The following is a 19552-nucleotide window of genomic DNA, read 5'->3' as shown; positions in this document are numbered from 1 at the left end:
TGAAAACAGACCAGGGAAATTACCACATACTTGTCTAAGCTACAGTTATTTACTTTTCTCTGACACACATGCTGGCAAAAGCTCTCTGCTTGACTTTGTATAATGGCTCAGTGTTGCCATGCCATATTACGGGACATGGATCTGAAGATTGATAAGGTGATTAGGGTTTGGAAATGAAGTGTCTTGGGGGCACCAGCTGACACTGAACTGCCTTCTCCTTTCTCCGTGACTGTCTCTTGTATGCTTTCACAGCCACTGATTGTTGAATCTTCCTGCTTCAGGGTGGTGGGATGTACACGGCAGTGCCGCAGGCTGACCCCTCCGAGTGCATCAGCTGCCGAAACTGTCGGAACAATAACAGGTAACGTAAAACCTGCACCTATGGTCAGGGCCTTCAGCAGAAGCCCTTCCTTTATAGGCTGTGTGGGGCAAACTGAAGTAGAGAGTGTCTCAGAGCAGTGCCGATAAGCTGTAGGGTGGAATAATTGAGTTATTGAACCTCCAGAACTCATCTTGATCGATCTCTTCGTTTGATGGTCTCTAGAATGTGAGGCAGGTTGGGCACAGTATTTTTTTTAAACCTCTTTTTCTTCAGCTTTGAGAGAAAACCATTCCATGTGGAATAATACAAAGCAGAGTTCTCAAATAGGATTTAATCAAGTCTTCTGTATTTTGCATTTCCTGTCATTCTCTTAAGAATGCCAATGAACTAGAATGGCAGCTTTGCTTTCAAAACACAATTCTTTGTGAAACCTGGTACTTGAGATTCTTCAGACCTTCAGTAGCAGTTTGGTCAGCCTTTGTTAGCACAGGATATATTTTTGCATGAGAAAGAAGATTCTTGTATAGAATAAGGGAAAATCTGTCTTCTATGTAGTAGTAGGCAATCTAGATTTTTATTATTATTTTTTTTAACGAATATCCATCCAGGCTTCTGATTAAATCTCTGGTTATTGTAATGACTAAAAATAGGACTGAAAGTCAGACATATTGGACCAGTTTGACTGGTAAACTTGGGGTCTTTTAAATCATACTTTGAATTTTCTCATATTAAAATTGGCAGCTGCCCTCCAGTTTACATCTGAAGAAGCTGAGTTGGAATTAATCTGTTACAGAAGACAGAAAAGCTGTTTGTTTTCATTGTTTTATTTTTTAATATATAGCTTAAAATAGGATTAAAATATTTCATCCCCATAGTGCAAAGGGGACAAGGTGTTACTTGCAGGTGGAGTTGGGCTTGTGTTGTTGGGACCGATGTCGCAGGGGAAAAGAGCTACCGTTTCATTATGAGCCAATTGTCTGTTTTCAAGGCAGCGTGTGTAACAGCAGTCATCAAGATGTGTACAACTGGCCATAATTTGGAACATATTGTATGCGTTATGCTGTAATTAATAGCTTGTTTTCCAGTTTTAAGCATATTTAATTTTTTAATTACACTTTTTTCTTAAGAGAAAGGGGAGAATGTGTTCCATCCTGTGCGACTGATGTTCTTCCCAGATGGGTCATTAGCAGTGGCTGAACTTTGAATTTTCACCTCCCTGTTCTATATTTGACTGCTTGATTCGGAAACAAGTTGTCCCTTGGAGCTGCCTACCCCAGAGGAGAGCCTGAAGTGCTGCTTGGCAGGGGAGCTGCGCAGCCGCTCACTGGGAGCTGGGACCTCTCTGTCCCCTTGTTTGTGCTTGGGGAACGGAAGGAGGACATGGGAGAGGGGAGCAGGGAGGACTGAGGACACGGCTCAATGTTACCCCAGGGGCTTCTGAGCTGCATTTATGGCTTGGGTGAGGAAGAGGAGAAAGCCACAGTGGTAGGCACAGCCTAGTATGTGGGTTTCAGCAAGGTTTTGGGGCCCATGCCCTCTCTCTGCTCAGGGCTGTGCCCTCTGTTTGCGCCGAGTCCTCCGCACACAGAGAGGACCCGTGCCTTGTCCTGTCCTCGAATTACTGCACAAAAAGCAGACAGTTCCTTGGTTGAAGTGGAGACACCTTCAACAGGAGGATCTCAGTAAAACACGAGCATGCCAGGTGCGTGGTGCTCTGCTAGAACACTTCACTGTCAGTTCCAGAAGTAGCCTATTTCCGCTTAATACCTGGTGTTATTGCTGATTTGGACTAAACTTGGCAATTTTTTGAATTGTGAACATGCACATATGAATCTTGATAATTTAGTGTATCTAATAGCTGGCTACCATGGCTATTTGCACCAAGAGCCATCTTGAAGCAGGTTTCACCACTGTGGTAATGAAATCCCTTGGTCTTCTGTTTAAATTAGCACTTCATGCTCTTGTTACCGCTCATGGAGGCTTGCCAGAGGTAGAAGCTGCTGAAATGTGGATACCCATTTTGCTGTTGTGGACAAAGCCAGTAAGACAAGTGTGATTTATACTTACTACATTAGGATTCAAAACTGATTTTTTGTTCTTTGGTGCTTTTGCACTAAAATTTTCTAGATTGTTGTGGTTGCAGAGGAATTTACATTTTTGTAGTTCTCTTCTTTGCAAGTTCACTTTGGCACATTGCTGTGTCCTGATCAAATTCAGCATACATGTTCCAAATGTCCAGCTCTTTAAATCTAAATTAGGCCGGTGCAGATTTCTAAGTCAGATTATGGTTTGTAGGACTTTGGCACTGAGAAATGATGCCAAATGTGTTTTCTGCAGCAGAGATTTTCCATTGCTATTCACACATGCTCTGCTCTGGATACGCCCATGGCTAGTTTCCGTCAGAATGTGGTTTTTTAAGCTTGAAAAGCTGAACTGCTGTCTTGAAACTTCACTCAAGCCAGTAGAGTAATACAAAGAACTGCACTGATCTCTGTATCTTTAAAAAGCAAGTCCTATAAACATGCAAAACCAAACATTTTAAATGGGTTTCTCTAAGAATTTTTTTAATAATGAGTGAGTGTAGTCAAAACCTCTGCGGAAAGAAATGCAAACTAATAAATGGATTTGTTTGAAGACCAGATGTGTTTCATGTGGATTCTTCAGTGGCTTTTGTGGTATTTTGGTACTTGGAATAATGACTTGGAGGCCGCTGTGTGAGCGGAAGGACAAAATAGGAGAGCTGCTGCGTGCCGAAGTGAGGCGCAGCCCTGTCCTCGTGCCACTCCGGAGGCAGCAGGTTCCTGGGCCCTGCCGCAGCCCCTGGGGGGGTCTCTGCAGGAGCCCATGGCCATCTCCCAGCCCCATCCCATGCTGCCGCTTGTCCCACCTCATCTGTGAGGGGGGAACGCTGTCCACTTCTTGTCTAGAAAGTTTGTTTGCGTTCCGCAGATAAGGGATGTTTTGCTCCTCAGTTCTGGCCATGTCAATTGCCATTTTCAGGTGGAAGTATAATGTGAGGCTCTGGCCATGTGCATAGCAGAAGTACCTCACGTGTGGTGTTTTTACTCATCACCATCACCTTAGAATGAAAGCACACTGTGGGAGTTGTCAGGACCTTTCTGTAACTGCCAGGCTTAGTGTCTCCCAGTTTTAAATCTGTTTCTGAGTTCAGTCCTTTGGTGCTGAGGCACCAGCTGCTATCCAAGTAAGCTCTGATTGCCGATACCCTATCACTGGTAATGTCAAAGTAATGTTTCCCCTCCTTCAGCAGCGCAAAGATCAGCTCTGCCCAGTTTTGGGCCAGAGTCACTCTAAAGAAACACTTTATATTGGATGAGGTAGCATCTGAACAGCCAGGTCCTGGGTATCAGTTCTTCTGTGGAAGAAGCCTCACAAATACGTTAGTGCTCCAGCTGTTTTTATTCAATACAGGCATGACAGGTACTCCAGCTCTACCGAGCTCATAGTTCAAACTGCACAACTACATCATAAGTATGTACAACCATGTTATTTTGGCTAGAGGTGATTACTGAAACGAGCTTATTTAGGAGGAAAAAAGTATGCAATGATTCCTGGATGGATTCCTTTCCAGAAGCTCCCCTGTATCTTGTTACACACCGTAGGTTTTTCTGCTGTGCGTCAGTTAAATGCATCTGATCCCACGGAGAGCTGCGCACAGCCGTGGGTGCCAGCTCCGAATGCCAGCACTTAGGTGGTGTAGTAAGTGGTAATAAACAACGGCGTGCAGTGAGATGGATGGGGCTTGTCATCGTGAGCAGAACAGGCGACAGTTATATTTAGGTTTGGCAGCAAAAGAATGCTCTGAGTTGTATCCATTTGGCATATCAGCATATCATTTGTGTGTAAAATTTGAAGCCTGTTTAACTTTCTCTTGAGTGCTTCAGAGTATCATTCCTTAGCACTAGTTTTGAACATGCTCCCCTTTCTAGTGTTCTCACTAATGCCAGAAAACAGCATTGCTGAGTCATTTTTCATCCATATATCCATGCTGAGGGGTCTGATGTCATGGTTCAGATGGGAGTGGGCACTGTTGTTTGTTTTTTCCCTCACTGGTCACTGTGAAACAAGTGGTTAAAGGACAGGACGCAGTGATAGCATCAGGTTATCATTGTGGGATACTTGCTTTCACTTCATCTGCTTATCCATCTCTGTTCCATGCCTCAAAACCAGGAGCATTTTGGGGGTGGTTTCCTAGTTTATGGCAATTATACAAATCAACCTTTTACTTTTTCAGGTAATTATGGTTTTGTATAAAACCACAGTGAAGTGTGATTTTGGGTTTCCTTTTGTAGGAATTATTTACATAAATGTTCGGTGAATCTATGTTGTTAATGGAACTCTAAACACAAGGCATTTTCCCTGCTTACTGCAGTGGTATGGATGTCTGTTAAGGTCTCTAGCTCCTTTTTGTTTAAAGGTTAAATACCTTGGCTGTAACAATTGATTTAGCAGTTTAACTTCAGTTTCACAGCCTTACACATGTATTGTAGGGCCACAATCTGAGTTGCACCACACAGGGGTTTTATGTTTATAGTGTTGAATATATTTTTCTAATTTGCATTCTCTCCAATAGCACTTAGTATTTATTTTCCAAGGTACTTAAGCTTGCTGCTTGGGTTTCAAACTTGAGCTCTTTTTCTTGGCAGTGAAAACCTGCTTTATGGGGCTGCCTTGATGAAGAAATGGACTTGCAAGTCAGGTCATCAGGTCACAACAGATGGGGGAAGTAACTGAGCAAATGTTTACAATGTTTTCAGCTGTCTGTTGGGAGAAAAAATGCTTGATCTTTTTCTTAATGTCAGGATTGATCCAAAAATATAGTCAAAACTTACTTGGCAAGATTCTTACTGTTGCTATAGTAAATAAGTCATGGTAAAGTACTTAAAAATTGTAGTTTCTCAAGATAAGTCAAGTAGTGGAAAGAAAAAACGTGCGGGTGATCAGGGCTCTGAGTAACTTCATTTTGGCTTATGTCCTCAGGTGTTTCACCAAAACCAATGGCACTTTCAGCAGCAACACGCTACCTGTCATGCCCATCGTAGCACCTTACCAGCAGGACAGTCTGGAGATGAAACCTCTGAATCATGTCATGGTGGCCATGTGCTTAGCTTCCAGCATTCCTGAGTGCAGCGCACAGCTGGAGGAGGACAGCAAAGAGAAGACAGAGCAGCCCTCCGCCCAGCATCCCTGCTGTCGAGAAAGCATGAATCAGCTCTCCATGGAGTACACAGATGGTAAGTCATTTTGAAGAGGATACCGCTGGGCTTTGAAGCCAGGTAGATTCCGCAGAAAAGCAGTATGATAATTTATTGCGGAGGAACTAGTAGTTAGGCCCACAAACCTGTCCTTTGGAAAAACTATTAAGTGTTCCACCTTTCCCGTTGTAGAAAATAGAAGTGGCAATGCTCAGGTGCCTGTGGCTGCCATGCCCTTTATGATTGATGCCTCTAATGGAGCTCATTTAGCAGGCGTGCTCCAGATAATGAGGCTGAGACTGATTTATGCTGGCTTGTAGTTGCCTGTGGTACAGCATACTCGTGGTCTCCCAGACCTAGACAGCTGAAATGCTGCCTAATGGAGTTTTTCCTAATGAGCAAGCATCCATAATGGCTTAGATTCATCCCGTAGGTGAGAACAGGCACAGAAATGTAGATGGAGATTAGGCTGCATAATCCTGATCTAATTAATGTAACCTATTAGATATAAGTCCATCAATGTGCTTGGATAGAGCTGATGCTCTAAACCGTTGCCTAATGCTGCATGTAGGCTTTGTGCCTGCTTAGATAAGAATAAATCTGTGCTCAGAGTGCTTTGCCAGGATCTGTTAATCTGAATTTTTAATGTGCTTGTGAGTCTGAGTTTAAAGAGGAGATAATCTGTTTAAAAACAAACAAAAAACCCTACACTTGCTTTGCAGGTGACAACTGTTTGCACTCAGAAACATCGAACCACGCTTTGAGCTGGAGTCCCCTTATTCTTCAGCCTGTTTCAAAGGACTGTAAGGAAAAGCCAGGATGGAGCTCATCTGGCGTCACATTAAATGGTTCTGGGGACCTCCGACAGCTCCAGCTTCAGGAAACCTGAGGAAGTGACCGCTTTCCCCACATAACGCCAGTAACTGCACAGCAGAGTCGCTGAAAGGGACTAATGGAGGGATGTTAATTATAACAGAGAGAGTCACTATTTATTTTTTGTAGTAGTGTCATATGAATGAATGTATCTTGTTTTTAAATGGTTGCCTTTTTATATTATTTATGCATTGAAATCCCTTTTTTTTTCCCCATGCACCATGAAACTAGCCTGGGTATGTGTATAAAAAAGATTTGTAATAATATAAAGAACAACAATGGGAAGTGTGTAGTGTGTCTTCCGTGGAATATGACCAGTGTGAGAAGCACTTCCAAGGAGACAAAAAGTGTCTTACACATGGAGTTAGCAGTTTGGAGCACACCTGGGCAGTTCTGATGTTACGACCACCTTCACAGGGGCTGCCACATCCCTGGCAACATGACAACACAGTGCTTGAACACTTATTTCCATGTCCTCTTTCAGTTTCTCTGGGAAGAACTCATGGAACAAGGGTGAATAAGGGACTGTGGGTGAGAAAATGAGTAGCTGAGTAGTTACAATATGGCTTCAGAGGCAGAGCTCAGAGATGTTCTGGCAACTGTTTGCATCTGTAGGTCTTTGCCACTATTTCAGTGATTCTTTCCTTTTCAGAAGTGTGTGCAAAAGCCCAGCCTGTTTGAACTAGCAGCTAGCTCTTTTCTTTTTACAAGTGCTTTGGTAATCCAAGCAGTCATCAGAACCTGGGCAGGAGGAGGGATTGTTGGGGTGCTTTGGAACCCACCTGGTCTACTGGTCTCCCTCCCTGCTCTCCAGCAAGTGCTCAGGGCAGGCTGCAGCCAGCCTTTTTCCTGGCAGCAGCATGGGTATGGGCATCTGCTTTCTTCTGCTCCAGGTAATGTCTGTAGAGCTGGATGGCAGGATGGTTTGGTGAAGTGATCCAGCCTAAAGTAAGTCTCACAATCACCTTCACCCAGTGTATCCCACAGATACACCCACAGAGCAGGAGGGATGGCAGTAACCAGGAGATGCTTAAGAGGGCTGCTGCCAAAGATGATCCAGCTGAACTGACCTTTACAGCTCATTAGTAAATAATTGCTGCTAAGTCAGGTGGTTTAATTTCCAGTGGCTATGGTGTGGAGCTGTTAAACTTGCAGCAGAACCTCCTCTGAGTTTCCCTGACTGTGCTCCTCCCACACCATGTCACCCACTGCAGTGCAGCTCCCGAGCCCGGTGAGACCTCCATGAGCTGTTAAAAAATCAAACCCAAAACACTGTGTTTGTGGTGCTTTATTCCTGCTGTCCTGCTCACTTGCAGAAGACAAATTCAGTTTGACTGCGTTTAAACTCCTTGGTTTGGAGTGGAAAAAAGGGGATACTACTAATTGCTTGACTAGCTGCCTTTGCCTTCTAGGTGAAATGAGCCTTGTCAAAGCGCTCCAGCCTTGTGCACGCAGCTCTGAGAAACCTGCCTGCCTTTTCAGAAACAGCACATGCAGCATGATGTAGGTGTTGCAATGTTAACTGCAGGGTTGTTTTTTTTTTCTTTCAAATTTAATCAAAGTAAATAAAACAAACTTGTGCCTGTAAAGCACTCTCTCCAGAAATCAGCGCGCATAACCCCAGCTTTGAGGCACATAAATTACAATTACAGCTGCCCCAAGGCGACACATGTGCAGCCTTCTTTTAATGGAACAAGTATTTTTCTAGTGAGCGCCAGCAACAGCCCTGGAGCTGGGAAGGGAGGAAGCGAAGCCGGTCTGGCTGGAGCTGCAAACCCCTCGGGGAATGCCTGCAAAGGCGCTACAGGTGCAGCGTGCCGTGCTCAGAAACTGTGCCTGGCCCAAAAAGTCTCCTTTCCCCACTGAATGCCAAGTGGTGTGTGTGCATGCAGCATGAAGAGATATATATAATGTGTTATATGCTTTATAAATAGAGTCCTTAATAAGAATTTACTAGGTCTGAGCTGGGTTACTATGCAAGACTATTCCAGTAGTTGATGCTTTATTTTTGCTTGTGTCCAGAGCCTGGTGCCGATGCTGTACTGTGTACGTGACCACTCTGCTTGTCCATGCGCGACTGTGGCTTTGATTTTCATGGTTGCAAGGCTGAGTGCATGTCAGAGGGAGGCAAGAGCATCTGAATGAACATGGCTTGAGTGCAATGTCCTGTCCTGATTTCCTGGAAATGTGCTGGTCTGCATTTTTGATGCTGAAGTGTAGGATGCCGGTGTGAGTTTGGTGGGCAGGATTGATGTGAGAGCACAGAAAGGAGCCCAAGGCCACAGGCTGCAAGACACCACGAGTGTCAGATTTGGGACTGGTTCTGTTCAAGGATGAAACTGTTGTAATCTGCCTTGTTAGCAGAATCTCTTTGTGGACTGCTTTATTTATATCGAATTACACTGTTTTAAGTGTTTTTTTCATTTTATTGTATTTTATTTATAAAAAATATATAACTTTTACCTTTATTGCAGGGGTTTGGTGTGTGCTCCCAGCTAGAGGTGCCTAATTCTGAACCTTCCTGCTGGTCCCACCCAGGCACTGTGGGCCTGGGGCCACAAAATCCTTGGGCTTGGATTGCTTTCTGCCCTAGCGATGCTGTGCAAGCCACACTCCTCCCTCTGTTTAACGCCTTCTCTCCTAAACCTGCCGTTCTGCTTCACTCCTAGGAGCACAGCTTTGCCCTTGCTGCGTTTTCCCATCTCAGACCCTGATGCGGGGCTTTCTCAGTATTTGCCTCCTTGCAGCTTTGGTGGATGAATGGTTAGGAGCTTGGTTTGAACTCCAGGTTCATTGTTTCCCCAAGCACTGCATTTAGCCACATTTTTAAGCAACCCTCGTGTTCCTCAGCCCCTGTGCCTGCTCCTCCTCCTCAGGGTTTTAAACCATGGGGCACTGTGTCCTCCAGGCAGTTACAAGCAAGATCCTCACCTAATGTTAAACCTACAGCCGTCATCTGATTCCCTCCCTAGTGGTTTGTGCCCTAGTTGGCAATTACGTTACTTAATAGGGGTCTGCATATTTAAAAGAAAAAAAAAAACGGGGCAAAAAAACAACCCTCCCTGATTCTCCAGGTATCACCTGGCTGCGGTTCTACCCAAGGAAAATAGTTCTGGAATTACACTGGTGTCACCTCTGGCAGTGATGAATTCAAGATGCATGTTTGTTGTCATATGGCAAATGATCTGTGTTGTTCTAAGAAGCTGTAATATTCCTTCAGAAGCTGTACGTATTTTGAAATGATGTAGTTTTTGCAAGCTTTTTTTTTTTTGGTTTGTTTTTTTTTTTTTTTTGGTGGTTTGAGAAATATTAAAGAGAGTGCTGCTGCTTTATGGAGAGTGGCAGGAGTGGTGATTGGTGCCATCCGGGGTCTCAAGCGGATGAACAGACAAACACTTTGCAGGCACTGAAGCAAGGTTGGTTCTCATTACTCAATACTTAGTGGAGATGTTATTAACAAAACACAGGAGAAATTACCAGGAACTCTCTTTTTTTTTTTTTTTCTTCATAAAGACAAAGGATGAGCAGAGCTGAGGGGCTGCTTTCCTTGCACCCTGCCTTCCTCTGTGTTTGTACCAAAAAGGGGGAAAAAAAATCATTAATGGCGATTTTTGACATCCTGCATTTTGGCCTGAAAAATGTGGACTTCTGGGGTAAAGATGAGCACCAGCTCCTTACCCCACTGAAGGTTTGTGGCTGTGCTCTCTTCACACTGCATAAACTTCAGAAATTCAGTGTGGTCCCAAAACCTCCTGACAAACCCACCGCTGGGGGAGGCCCTGGCTTGCAGTGGGCTGGGAGTGGCACTTCAGTGCTTGGCTCTCCTCCACTCAGGGAGGATGAGCGGGCACCTAAATATTTTCTTTAGCCCCAGCAGTAACAGCAGAGCTGGAGGCCGGTGCTGGTGCCAGAGGGCGCAGGGCTGGAAGCCCCGTGTGCGAGCAGGCTCACCCATGCACCGGGGCTGTGCTGCCTTCTGTGACTGGTGGGTAAATCCCTGAGCCAGCTTCCTCTTTAGCAGCCCCAATAATGCTTCAAGACCTTGTATCTATTGTGGTTTTGTCAGCCCTCAGCACTATCCAGGAGAGAAAAGCCAAGCCCCTTCCCTTCCCTTCCCTTCCCTTCCCTTCCCTTCCCTTCCCTTCCCTTCCCTTCCCTTCCCTTCCCTTCCCTTCCCTTCCCTTCCCTTCCCTTCCCTTCCCTGTAGGGCAGGAGGGGGAAGGGAAAAATTATGGATCTTCCTCACCATCTTCTTAAACACTATAAAGAAGCAAAACCAGGCCTTGGCTCACTTGTTTGCACGTTGGCAGTTCGTGTCGAAGCACATTAAAGCAGCCCAAAGAATTTCCTCTGTGGCTCCTCGCCAGCAGCCCTCTGCACTGCAACCCAATCTGTCTCCGCCAGCCAAAATTTTTATGACAGTCCGCGTTATGGGAGGAGGGAGCGTGTATCCGGGCGGGACACAAAGGAAGGTTTTCTGTGTGCGAAGCAGCACCCGGCCACTGGGCACTTCCGAGAAAAGCACGAGGGCTGAGAGCCTGACTCCTTCACTGGTGCCCGACACCCGCAGCCTTGCTCATGCGACCCCTGCTTCTCATCACCAGCCCCCTCCCCTCAGGTTTTTCCAAAACACATCCCCTCCGTGCTTGCTGCGGTGGCTGCCTGGCACAAACCCATGCACCCTTCCAGCTTTATTGACGCAATGAAATGAGTAAGGTACAGCCTGGGCAGCACACGAGGAGGGGGCTGAGCCCCTGCGGCTCTCACTGGGGTCTGTCCCCGGAGATGCTGCAGGGATCGGGGTGGGCACTGGTGCTTTTGCCAGACCTGAGCTTGTCCCCAGCATCAAACTGAAGGAAAGGAAGCAACTGGGAGAAGCCCCTGGGGTGAGGTTAAGCCAGGCTCATGGCGTGGCCATCACCACGATGGGGACATCAACCGGCAGGTCGGCAGCGGCAGCATCTGGCAGGGCTGAGAGAGGCTCTGCAAGGGTGGGATGGGGGAGCCTTGGTGACAGCCCCCTCGGCTGGTGGCTGCACTCTCGTCTGGCCCCGTGGGCACCAGTACCTGCTGAGGCTGTTGTGCTGGGGCCACCTGCATCTCCCTGTCCCTGTTCTGCTCTGTCCTCCCTGTTTGTGGCTCCTGGAGCATCCTCGGTCGTGCTGGGGATCTCTGGGGCTTCAGGGCTGGCCCTGGGGGGCACGAGGCTCTCACCCGGGGCCAGGTGAGCACAGTGAGAGCTGGGCACCAGGGCAAGGGGGTTGGGACACTCACGTGTGGAAGAGTAGGTTGTGCAGCCCTGGGAACACACGAGGTGAGGGTGTCGGGGGCCCTTCCACTGCCCCGGGTGCCCTGCCGAGCCTCCCCCCCGGCACTCACGTGGCAGGTTGTCCCGGTGGCGGGCGACGCAGCGCACAGCCAGCAGAGACACCGCAGTGGCCACCAGCATCCCCACCACCGCCGCCCCCGTCACTGCGGGGAGTGCCTCGAAGGGAGGCTCAGCTGGAAGAGAGCGGCTACCTGTCAGCTTGTCCCTGCTAGGGGCAATTAAGGTAACGAGGTGAGGGGCAGCAGGGACAGTGCACGGGTGCAAGGTGTGCAGGGGGACAGGAGTGAGCAAGGTGGGCACCAGGCACCCCAGCGCAAGGACTGGCAGAGCCTCGGAGGTGGAGAGAGATGGAAGCCTGCACCTGTTTACTCTGAAACCTACTGATGGCTGCTCACGCTTGGATGCAAATGCTGCCTTTCTCCACTTAATCCCTGCTCTCCCGGTAGGGACACAGCCCCTGGGATGTTTTTCCAGCCCCTACTGATGTCTGACACCGTGTGACCGCTCCAGAGGGGATGCCGGAGGAGGTTGGATGCACTTTCCCACATGCCCTTTCCCACTTCACCTGGCGTCTGCACCTCAGAGGGGTGCCCGGCCGTGCGGTGGTTGACAGCCAGGACGCGGAAGGCATAGACCACAGTGGGGTCCAGCCCCCCCAGGCGCCGGTCACGGGAGTGGGGCTCGATGTCACCGGCGGCTGTTTCCCAGGGGCCTGGGGCCCGGCGCTGGGGCTTCTTTGCCTGCCGCCGTTGCACCACAAAGCCGGTGAGGTTGCCCGTGCCCTGCGTCCGCCACTCCAGCCGCACCTCGGTTCGTGCCCGCGTGTACCGCAGCTTGCTGATGGTGACGTTGGGAGGGGCTGGGTACCCTGCAGCGAAATGGCACCCAGCAGGGATGGGCTCGTCCCCAGTCCGCCCTGGGGACCCCTCCGGTGCCACCCCCTCCCCCAGACTCACGGTCTACACGGAGGTGGACGGGGAGGCTGGTGGTGCCCACGGCGTTGGCTGCAGTGCAGCGGTAGGTCCCACCATCCCCCGGCCACTCGGCATCCCGGACAGTGAGGTTGGCCCACGCTTCATCCTGCTCCAGCCAGTACTTAGCCATGCCCGGTGGCACCTCCCGCTCCTGGGGGTCGTACCAGACCATTTCGGCACCCAGGTGGGTGACACCGCACCACCGGCACGCCAGCCGCGCCTCACCACCCTCCAGCACCGCCACCTCGCTCCGCTCCACCTCCAGCTTGGGGATGTCTGCACAGCGAGAGGGCACGGAGACACTGGGGCTGTGCAAGCTGCCGGCGTGGCGTGCTGCAGCACCGCTGGGGACAGCGCGTGGGGACATCCCGGCTTACCAAGCCGGAGGTGACACTGAGCAGCAGCCACCCGCAGTGGGTGGGTGGCCACGCAGATGAAGTCTTGGCCCCCCAGGCTGGCATCAGCGCTCAGCACAAGGACAGCAGCCGAGGGCATGGGGACACCCAGCGCCTCACCCCGGCTGTCCCACCAGCGCAGGGTGGCCGGTGGCATGCCCCCCTCCCAGCGGCACCGCAGCATCACGAACTCATCATGCTTGCTGGCCACAGCCGTGCAGGCAGGGCTGCCAGCTGGGACCCCTGGGAGACAGAGAGGCGTTGGGGGGTGGCACTGGGCGATCCCCGCCCAGCTTCATCCCCTTTGGGAGCAAGCAAGGGGCAGCCACCATGGGACTGCTTCGGGGATCGCCCAGCTGTGGGGCACGTTTGCCCTGTGGCATGGCTGTGGCACATGGGTTGAAGGCGGGGGGGAGGGCAAGGGACGTGTTTTAGGGGGATGTCGGGGTGTTGGGGGCCAGTCTGCACTCACACAGGGTGGTCCTGCACATGGCCCCCTCCCGCAGCGTGGGGTGGGTGGCCAGGCAGGCGAAGGAGCTGCCGTTCCTTGTGGTCACCCCTGGACGGATGTTGGTGGCCATGGAAAAGCTTGGCCCTGCCGCCTCCTCTTCCTCCTCCTCCTCTTCCTCCTCCCCGGGGCCCACCCAGCGCAGCTGGGCTGGGGGGAAGCCCCCCGGCCAGCGGCACCGCAGGGCCACGTCCCGCAGGTCAGCGGTGGCCAAGGCAGAGCAGCTGGGGCTTCCAGCCGGTGGATCTGCACAGGGCGGGGGGGGGGGCATCATGGCCAGGGTTCTCCCCCCACTTTTATCTCCCCAACCTGCCCCTCGCACCCACGTCCTCTCCGGGCACCGCCTCTTCTCCACGTTGGTCCAGGGCTGCCCCTGGAGGTACTTACAGTAGACAGTGAGGATGATGGTGGCCTGGGTGCGGGTTTGGAGGTGGGTGTTTTCGGCCAGGCAGGTGTAGGTGCCTGCCTGTCCCCGGGCAATGGCAGCGATGACAAAGGTCTGCCCAGTGTGGACCTGGGAGCCGTTGTGGAGCCAGATGTAGCGGCTGGGGGGGTTGGAGGGTGCCAGGCAGCTCAGCACCACGTCCTCCCGCTCGCCCGCGGAGAAGCCCCCCTGCTCGGGGGAAAAGGGCTCCATGCTGATGGCTGGCTCATCGGGGCCATCTGTGGGGACATGGGGCCTCTTAGCTGTGGGGACTTGCTGCTGAGGGGATGCAGCCCCATCCGGGGCATCCTCCTGCTGCTAGGGGAGCCTCCTTAGAAATGGTGCCGTGTGGTGGCTGCAAGCACGCCACGGTGCCCATGGACGTCCTGTGCTGCGTGGTGGCCATGTGGTGGCCATGCACACAGCTTGGTGGCACGGTGGCTATGGGTGTGTGTTGGTGGTATGGTGGCCAGGGAGGCATCACAGCAGCAGGGTGCACAGTGGCCTCGGAGGCACCATGGTGGCCATGGATGCATTACAGCGGCATCTCCAGTCTTGGGGCTGCCCCTACGGCCAAGCCCCCCACCTTGGGGCCCCCTGGGGAAATGGGGCCAAACCCATGTCACACTCACAGATAATGTCGAGGTAGACAGGCTCACTGCTGCGGTTGTTGACCTCGTTGCGGGCCGTGCAGACGTACCAGCCGGCATGGCTGCGGTTGGCGGGTGCCAGGCGCAGCTCTGCCCCAGAGCCCCCCAGCCCCATGGGTGCTGCCAGGGCCCCCCCCCGGGGCTCCCGGTGCTGCCAGGAGAAGCTGAGCGGCGCCGTCCCCTCCCTCACGGCACACATCAGGGTCACCTCTGTCCCCTCCACTGCTGCCGCCGCCGTCAGCCGCACAAAAGGCCTGGAGACAGGCACTGGGGGTATCCAGTTGTGAGCAGCCCCAAGGCCACCAGCCCCTTGCTCCTGATCCCACCCAGAGCCCCCACAACCCAGTTTCCCAACCAGAGGTGGCCTTTCTGACTCTGATGACCCACAACCAGCAGTGAGGGGATAGAGTGGCTGGTGAGGGTGAGTATGGGTGGGTGAGCCAATATGTTGGCTAGCAGGATGCCAGGTTGGACAGGAGAAGGAGATGGGAGGTGGCTACTGGCGTGCTATGTGGCCTGGTGGTCAAGGTGATGGGATGGCTAGTGGGGTGCTACACTGGTTAACAGGGTGCTTCAGTGGTTAGTGAGCTCCTATGCTGGTTAGTGGGGTGCTATGCTGGCTAGTGGGGGGCTATATTGGCTAGCAGGTCGCTATGCTGATTATTGGGGCAGGATGCTGGCTAGTGGGGTGCTGTGCTGGCTGTTAGGACATGATACCCTCATGTGCAGCTACACAGCCTCCACTGCATGGTGTGGTGAGCAGCGGGCACCACGCGGTCCGGCTGCTGGCTGAGGGGATGATCTGCCAGCCCACTGTGGGGGTGACACGTGCGAGGGGCTCATCTGGGCCAGGGGGTGACTTACCCAGGACTCGCAGCAGCACGGCGGCGTATCCCACGCGGAGCCTCCCGGGCTCTGGGAAGAGCCCCTGGCAGAAGAAGCGCCCGGCGGCGGCGGTGCGCAGCTCCCGCAGCTCCAGCGTGCCGTTGAGCAGGCTGGCCTGACCCAGCGCCCCCACGCCGGGGGCCACCATCGCCTCCAGGCCCGAGCCCACTGCCACCGCCTGTGGCGGCCCGGTGCTCCCTGCCGCCGTGAAGCTCCAGAAGACCACCGCCGGCACCGTGGGCCCGCAGCTCAGCTCCACTGCCCGGCCCCGCACCCCCGTCACCGTCCGCTCCTCGTAGGACACAGAACTGGCGTCCAGCGGCTGAGCTGGGCGAGAGGCGCAGCGAGTTGGCCAGGTCTCTGTGGCTCCTCCAGCCCGGCCCCCCGGGGACCCCCGGCCACCCACCTGCCACCAGCGCCGGCAGCAGGCAGAGCAGCCAGGAGCCCCCCATGCCTGGCCCTGAGCCCCCCATGGCGGGCTGTGCTCCCCACCCCGACCTCCTCTTGGGTTTCCCTGTCCCGGCCCTGATTAGGTATCAGTTATTAATGAGCCTAGTTATTAACAAGCCACCAGCAGAAACCCAATGCCGCTGCAATCTGGCCACTCCCGTGCCAGGGATGAGGACGGGCGCACTCGTGGCAGGAGTGGCAGCGTTGCCTCCTGCCCCCACAGCAGGGGTGTCCTCAGCAGTGGGCACTCCCCTGAGCCCCCTTCTCATTTTCTAGCTACAGGAGGGGAAAACAATCTGCGACCCCCCCCCCCCTTTGCAAAAAAACATCGGTTTTGATCCTCCAGCAGACCCGACGCTGAGAGCAGGGTTTGATATTTCATCTCCAGCTCCTTGCCGAGCCCCAGCCATGAAACATTGATGGGGGGGCGGCACAGTAATGGGACACCGGGGGGGGCTCGGTGAGGCTGCCCCCTCCAGCAGGAGGATGTCGGGGTGCAGGTGGCGTGGAGGGGGGGACACCACATCCTACTGTGCCCTGTCCCTGTGTGCAGCTGCCATGCCCCTCAAAAGAAGGGTTCCTGATTACTCCCCCACAGTCAATTATTAATTAAATTGCCCCCCCGATCTTGTTCATCTTTCCTGCTGGTGTCTCCATTGCAGCACGGTGCAGATCTGCAGCCCAGCCCCATAGCTGGGGGATGTGGGAGCCGGGGCAGGGGGCGTGGGGCACGGCTTCTGCTGCAGAACAGCACAGGAGAGTGCTGGGGGTGAGAGGGAAGGGGATAAAAATCATAAAAATCACAAAAATCATAAAAATCATAAAAATCCCGCCTTTCCCAGCATCGTGGGGTGGTGCTGGTGTCCTCATGGTGCCCCTTGCTGCGGGGCAGTCCCCGGCCGAACGAAGCCGTGGGCACCGCGGCCTCACGGGGACCCCGGGGACAGGGCGGACAAGTCTGAGGGGGCTTCTAACGAGTGGCGCTGATTCCGTGTCACTGCGGCTCGCTGCCAGACGAGCCCAGCCCCGCAGCCGCAGCCGCGGCCGAGGCAGCTCCGAGCGCTCCGCGGGGGCCCGGCGGCCTTCGGGGCAGCGGCCCCGCCGCGAGGCCCCGCCGCCCCCTGGCGGGCCCCGCCGGGCCTCGCAGCCCGCTCGGGGGGGGCGGGGAGGGGCCTGAGGGCCGGGCCCCGGGCGGCTTCTGCGCGGGCGCGGCGGGAGCAGGGGAGGGGCGGCGCCCCCTGGCGGCGGCGCGGGGCGGGGCCTCCTCCCGCCCCTCCCGGCGGTGTCGCCGCCGGTTCGAGCCCCGGGGCCGCCCGCTCGGGGCCGTCCCGGGAGGGCCGGGACAGCGGCCCCCGGCTCCGGCTCCGGCTCCGGCAGCGGCCCGCAGGGGAGCCCGGCCTCGGGCCTCCAGAGAGCTCCGCCGCCGGGCGGGACGAGGGGGCCGAGGCGGGGAGCGGGCCCCGGAGCCCCCCGGAGCCCCCCCGGAGCCCCCCCGGAGCCCGGGAGCGGGTTCCGAGTGCCCCCTGTAACGGGGACGCCTCCCTCGGGACCCAGCCCGAGCGATCGCCTCATCCCCCATTTGGAAACGTCCTAACCCAAAACGAGGAGCCACGATCGGAAAACCTAAATTTCTCTACCAGGTGGTCTCTCAGGGCAGAAAATAGGCTCCCACGCTGCCGCTGAAGCCCCTGCAGAATGAGAACTTGCTAAAATGCAAGGTATCTGCAGTTAGCAGCAGCTTTCACCAGAGGTTTCTCCCTTAAAGCTTAACTGCAGGAGCTCGTCCGAGTGCCCTGCCCTTCCAGCACAACTGAATGTGAGAAAAGCTCTGTAAAGGCTGCACCTTCGGGTGGTATTTAATGTGTTTAGGCCCCTGGAGGCTGTCAAAATTACCTACTGATCACACGAGGGGGCAAGGGACGTTGCTCCTCGTCCACTCACCCTCCATAGAGAGCAGGGACTACAGAAAACATACAATCGGTTTTGCTGATGTATGAATATTTCAAATAGCAGTAAGACAAAAATGACCCAGTTCAAAATTGGCCTAGTGGCATTCCCAAACCAACCTCCAAATTGTGTCGCTACCCCGATATGTCTGTGTTCCACTTGGTTTGTCCAATTTTGTGAAAGGTTTTTGACTTTAATGATGGGAATGTTGGTGGAGATATGTCCAGATTGATCAGCATAAGTACAACAGGTGGTATTTCCCAATATGCACATGCCACCTTCAGAAGCTGATGCCACATCCAATACCACCGGATTTTGGAATGCTACCTTTGCAAATTCCTGATACTTCTTACAAGGCCAAAATTGCATCAACGCTGGCGCTGCCCATAGATTCTACAATTTGGGCTACATTTATGATGGTGGCTACAAATTTGATTATGCCAAGATTCAGGAACAGGATTTGAGACACTTTACATTTGGGTTTTGATCTTCCCACTAGAGGGTTAGGAGATGGAATATCTCCATGTAACTCCTGGGCAGACTCCACTAGCAGAGCACGTTGTACTTCTCAGTGTGTCAGTAACCCTCCCAGGGTTCAGGTGGCTGTGCTGTATAATGACAGGCCCTAACATGCACAATACAGCGCAATCCTCTATGATTAATAAATCCTGGGGAACGTGCATTATCGTACAACAGGGTGTGGCAGGGATGGCAGTTTCCACGTGAGAAATCCTTAATTCTATTATAAGGAAATAAGTAACCTGCAGTGTAGCTTGTACCGCAACTTGCACTATAGAGAAGAATTAAACGTGTGTTCCCATCTGGACCTGGCTTGGTGACATGACCCTTGTGGTGACATGCACACTACTGGCATTCCACACATACTGGAACGTTGCTTCACACCCGTGTTCCTTTCCTACCTCCTCTCTTCTTCATGAAATTCCCAGTTCACTGGGAATGCAAACATGCAGAGTCAGGGACCCGCAGCGTCCCTGCGTTCAGAGCTTTGGAGGAAGCCCATCCATTGACTGGCTGAGCTCTCCCCAGGGAGCCTTGGCAGGTGCTTCCAGGGGGACAGCTAACAGAGGTAATCCTGTCGCCCCCTGAGAGGGTAAGTGGGTACATACCCAACATTTGATAAGGTTAGCAGAATGGGCCTAAGTTTGGGATGATTCCATACATGAAATTTCCTACCAGTCTGCTTTTGTTCTAGGAAACAGCAGAAAGATATATAAAACTGTAAAATCCATTACTTCCTCAATTTCACTGTCTCCCAGGTAATTGAACAGCTTAAAAACCTGTATATATAAATGTATGAAAAGAGACGTGAAGAAGCTGCCAGAAAAACCTGAGACCCTCCAGTTTTCTGTAGGTACATGGTTGCACGCCAACTAGGCACTAAGCAATTAGTTCACACTGTTCTTCATGAAGTCAAGTCTCCTGTACAAACCTTACTAGCTAGAAGAAATCAAAGGAGTGTTAGTAACAAGGTGCAGAGAGAAGATATTTTTGTATACTGTTCAAGAATTTGGTACCCCTTTTTGTCCCGTGGAACCTGTGAAATCTGTAGAACTTGTTC

General features: G+C 52.6%; 2 protein-coding genes across 14 annotated transcripts in view; one reads left to right on the top strand and one right to left on the bottom strand.

Moving 5' to 3' along the window:
- CDON (cell adhesion associated, oncogene regulated) overlaps window positions 1–6696 on the top strand; it is a 54309-nt gene extending 47613 nt beyond the window's left edge. For all 13 annotated transcript variants that reach the window (XM_013099606.5, XM_072027594.1, XM_027444257.3 and 10 more), the window contains 3 exons: window positions 282–361; window positions 5324–5577; window positions 6261–6696. In XM_013099606.5, coding sequence (XP_012955060.3) covers window positions 282–361; window positions 5324–5577; window positions 6261–6427 — 501 coding nt within the window. In that variant the 3' untranslated portion in view covers window positions 6428–6696. The remainder of the gene's footprint in view (window positions 1–281; window positions 362–5323; window positions 5578–6260) is intronic.
- A 3937-nt stretch (window positions 6697–10633) lies between these two features.
- VSIG10L2 (V-set and immunoglobulin domain containing 10 like 2) lies at window positions 10634–16049 on the bottom strand. The gene is given in 10 exon segments (XM_072027582.1): window positions 10634–11603; window positions 11686–11710; window positions 11791–11913; window positions 12306–12608; window positions 12697–13084; window positions 13087–13352; window positions 13582–14280; window positions 14674–15066; window positions 15556–15903; window positions 15983–16049. Coding segments are annotated over 10 exon segments (2901 nt in total). The 3' UTR covers window positions 10634–11314.
- Window positions 16050–19552: the final 3503 nt, after the last annotated feature.

Source organism: Anas platyrhynchos, chromosome 25 (assembly GCF_047663525.1).
Source record: "Anas platyrhynchos isolate ZD024472 breed Pekin duck chromosome 25, IASCAAS_PekinDuck_T2T, whole genome shotgun sequence".
NCBI lineage: Eukaryota > Metazoa > Chordata > Aves > Anseriformes > Anatidae > Anas > Anas platyrhynchos.
Note: the sequence above shows the minus strand (reverse complement) of the source record. Positions and strands in the feature narration are given on the sequence as shown.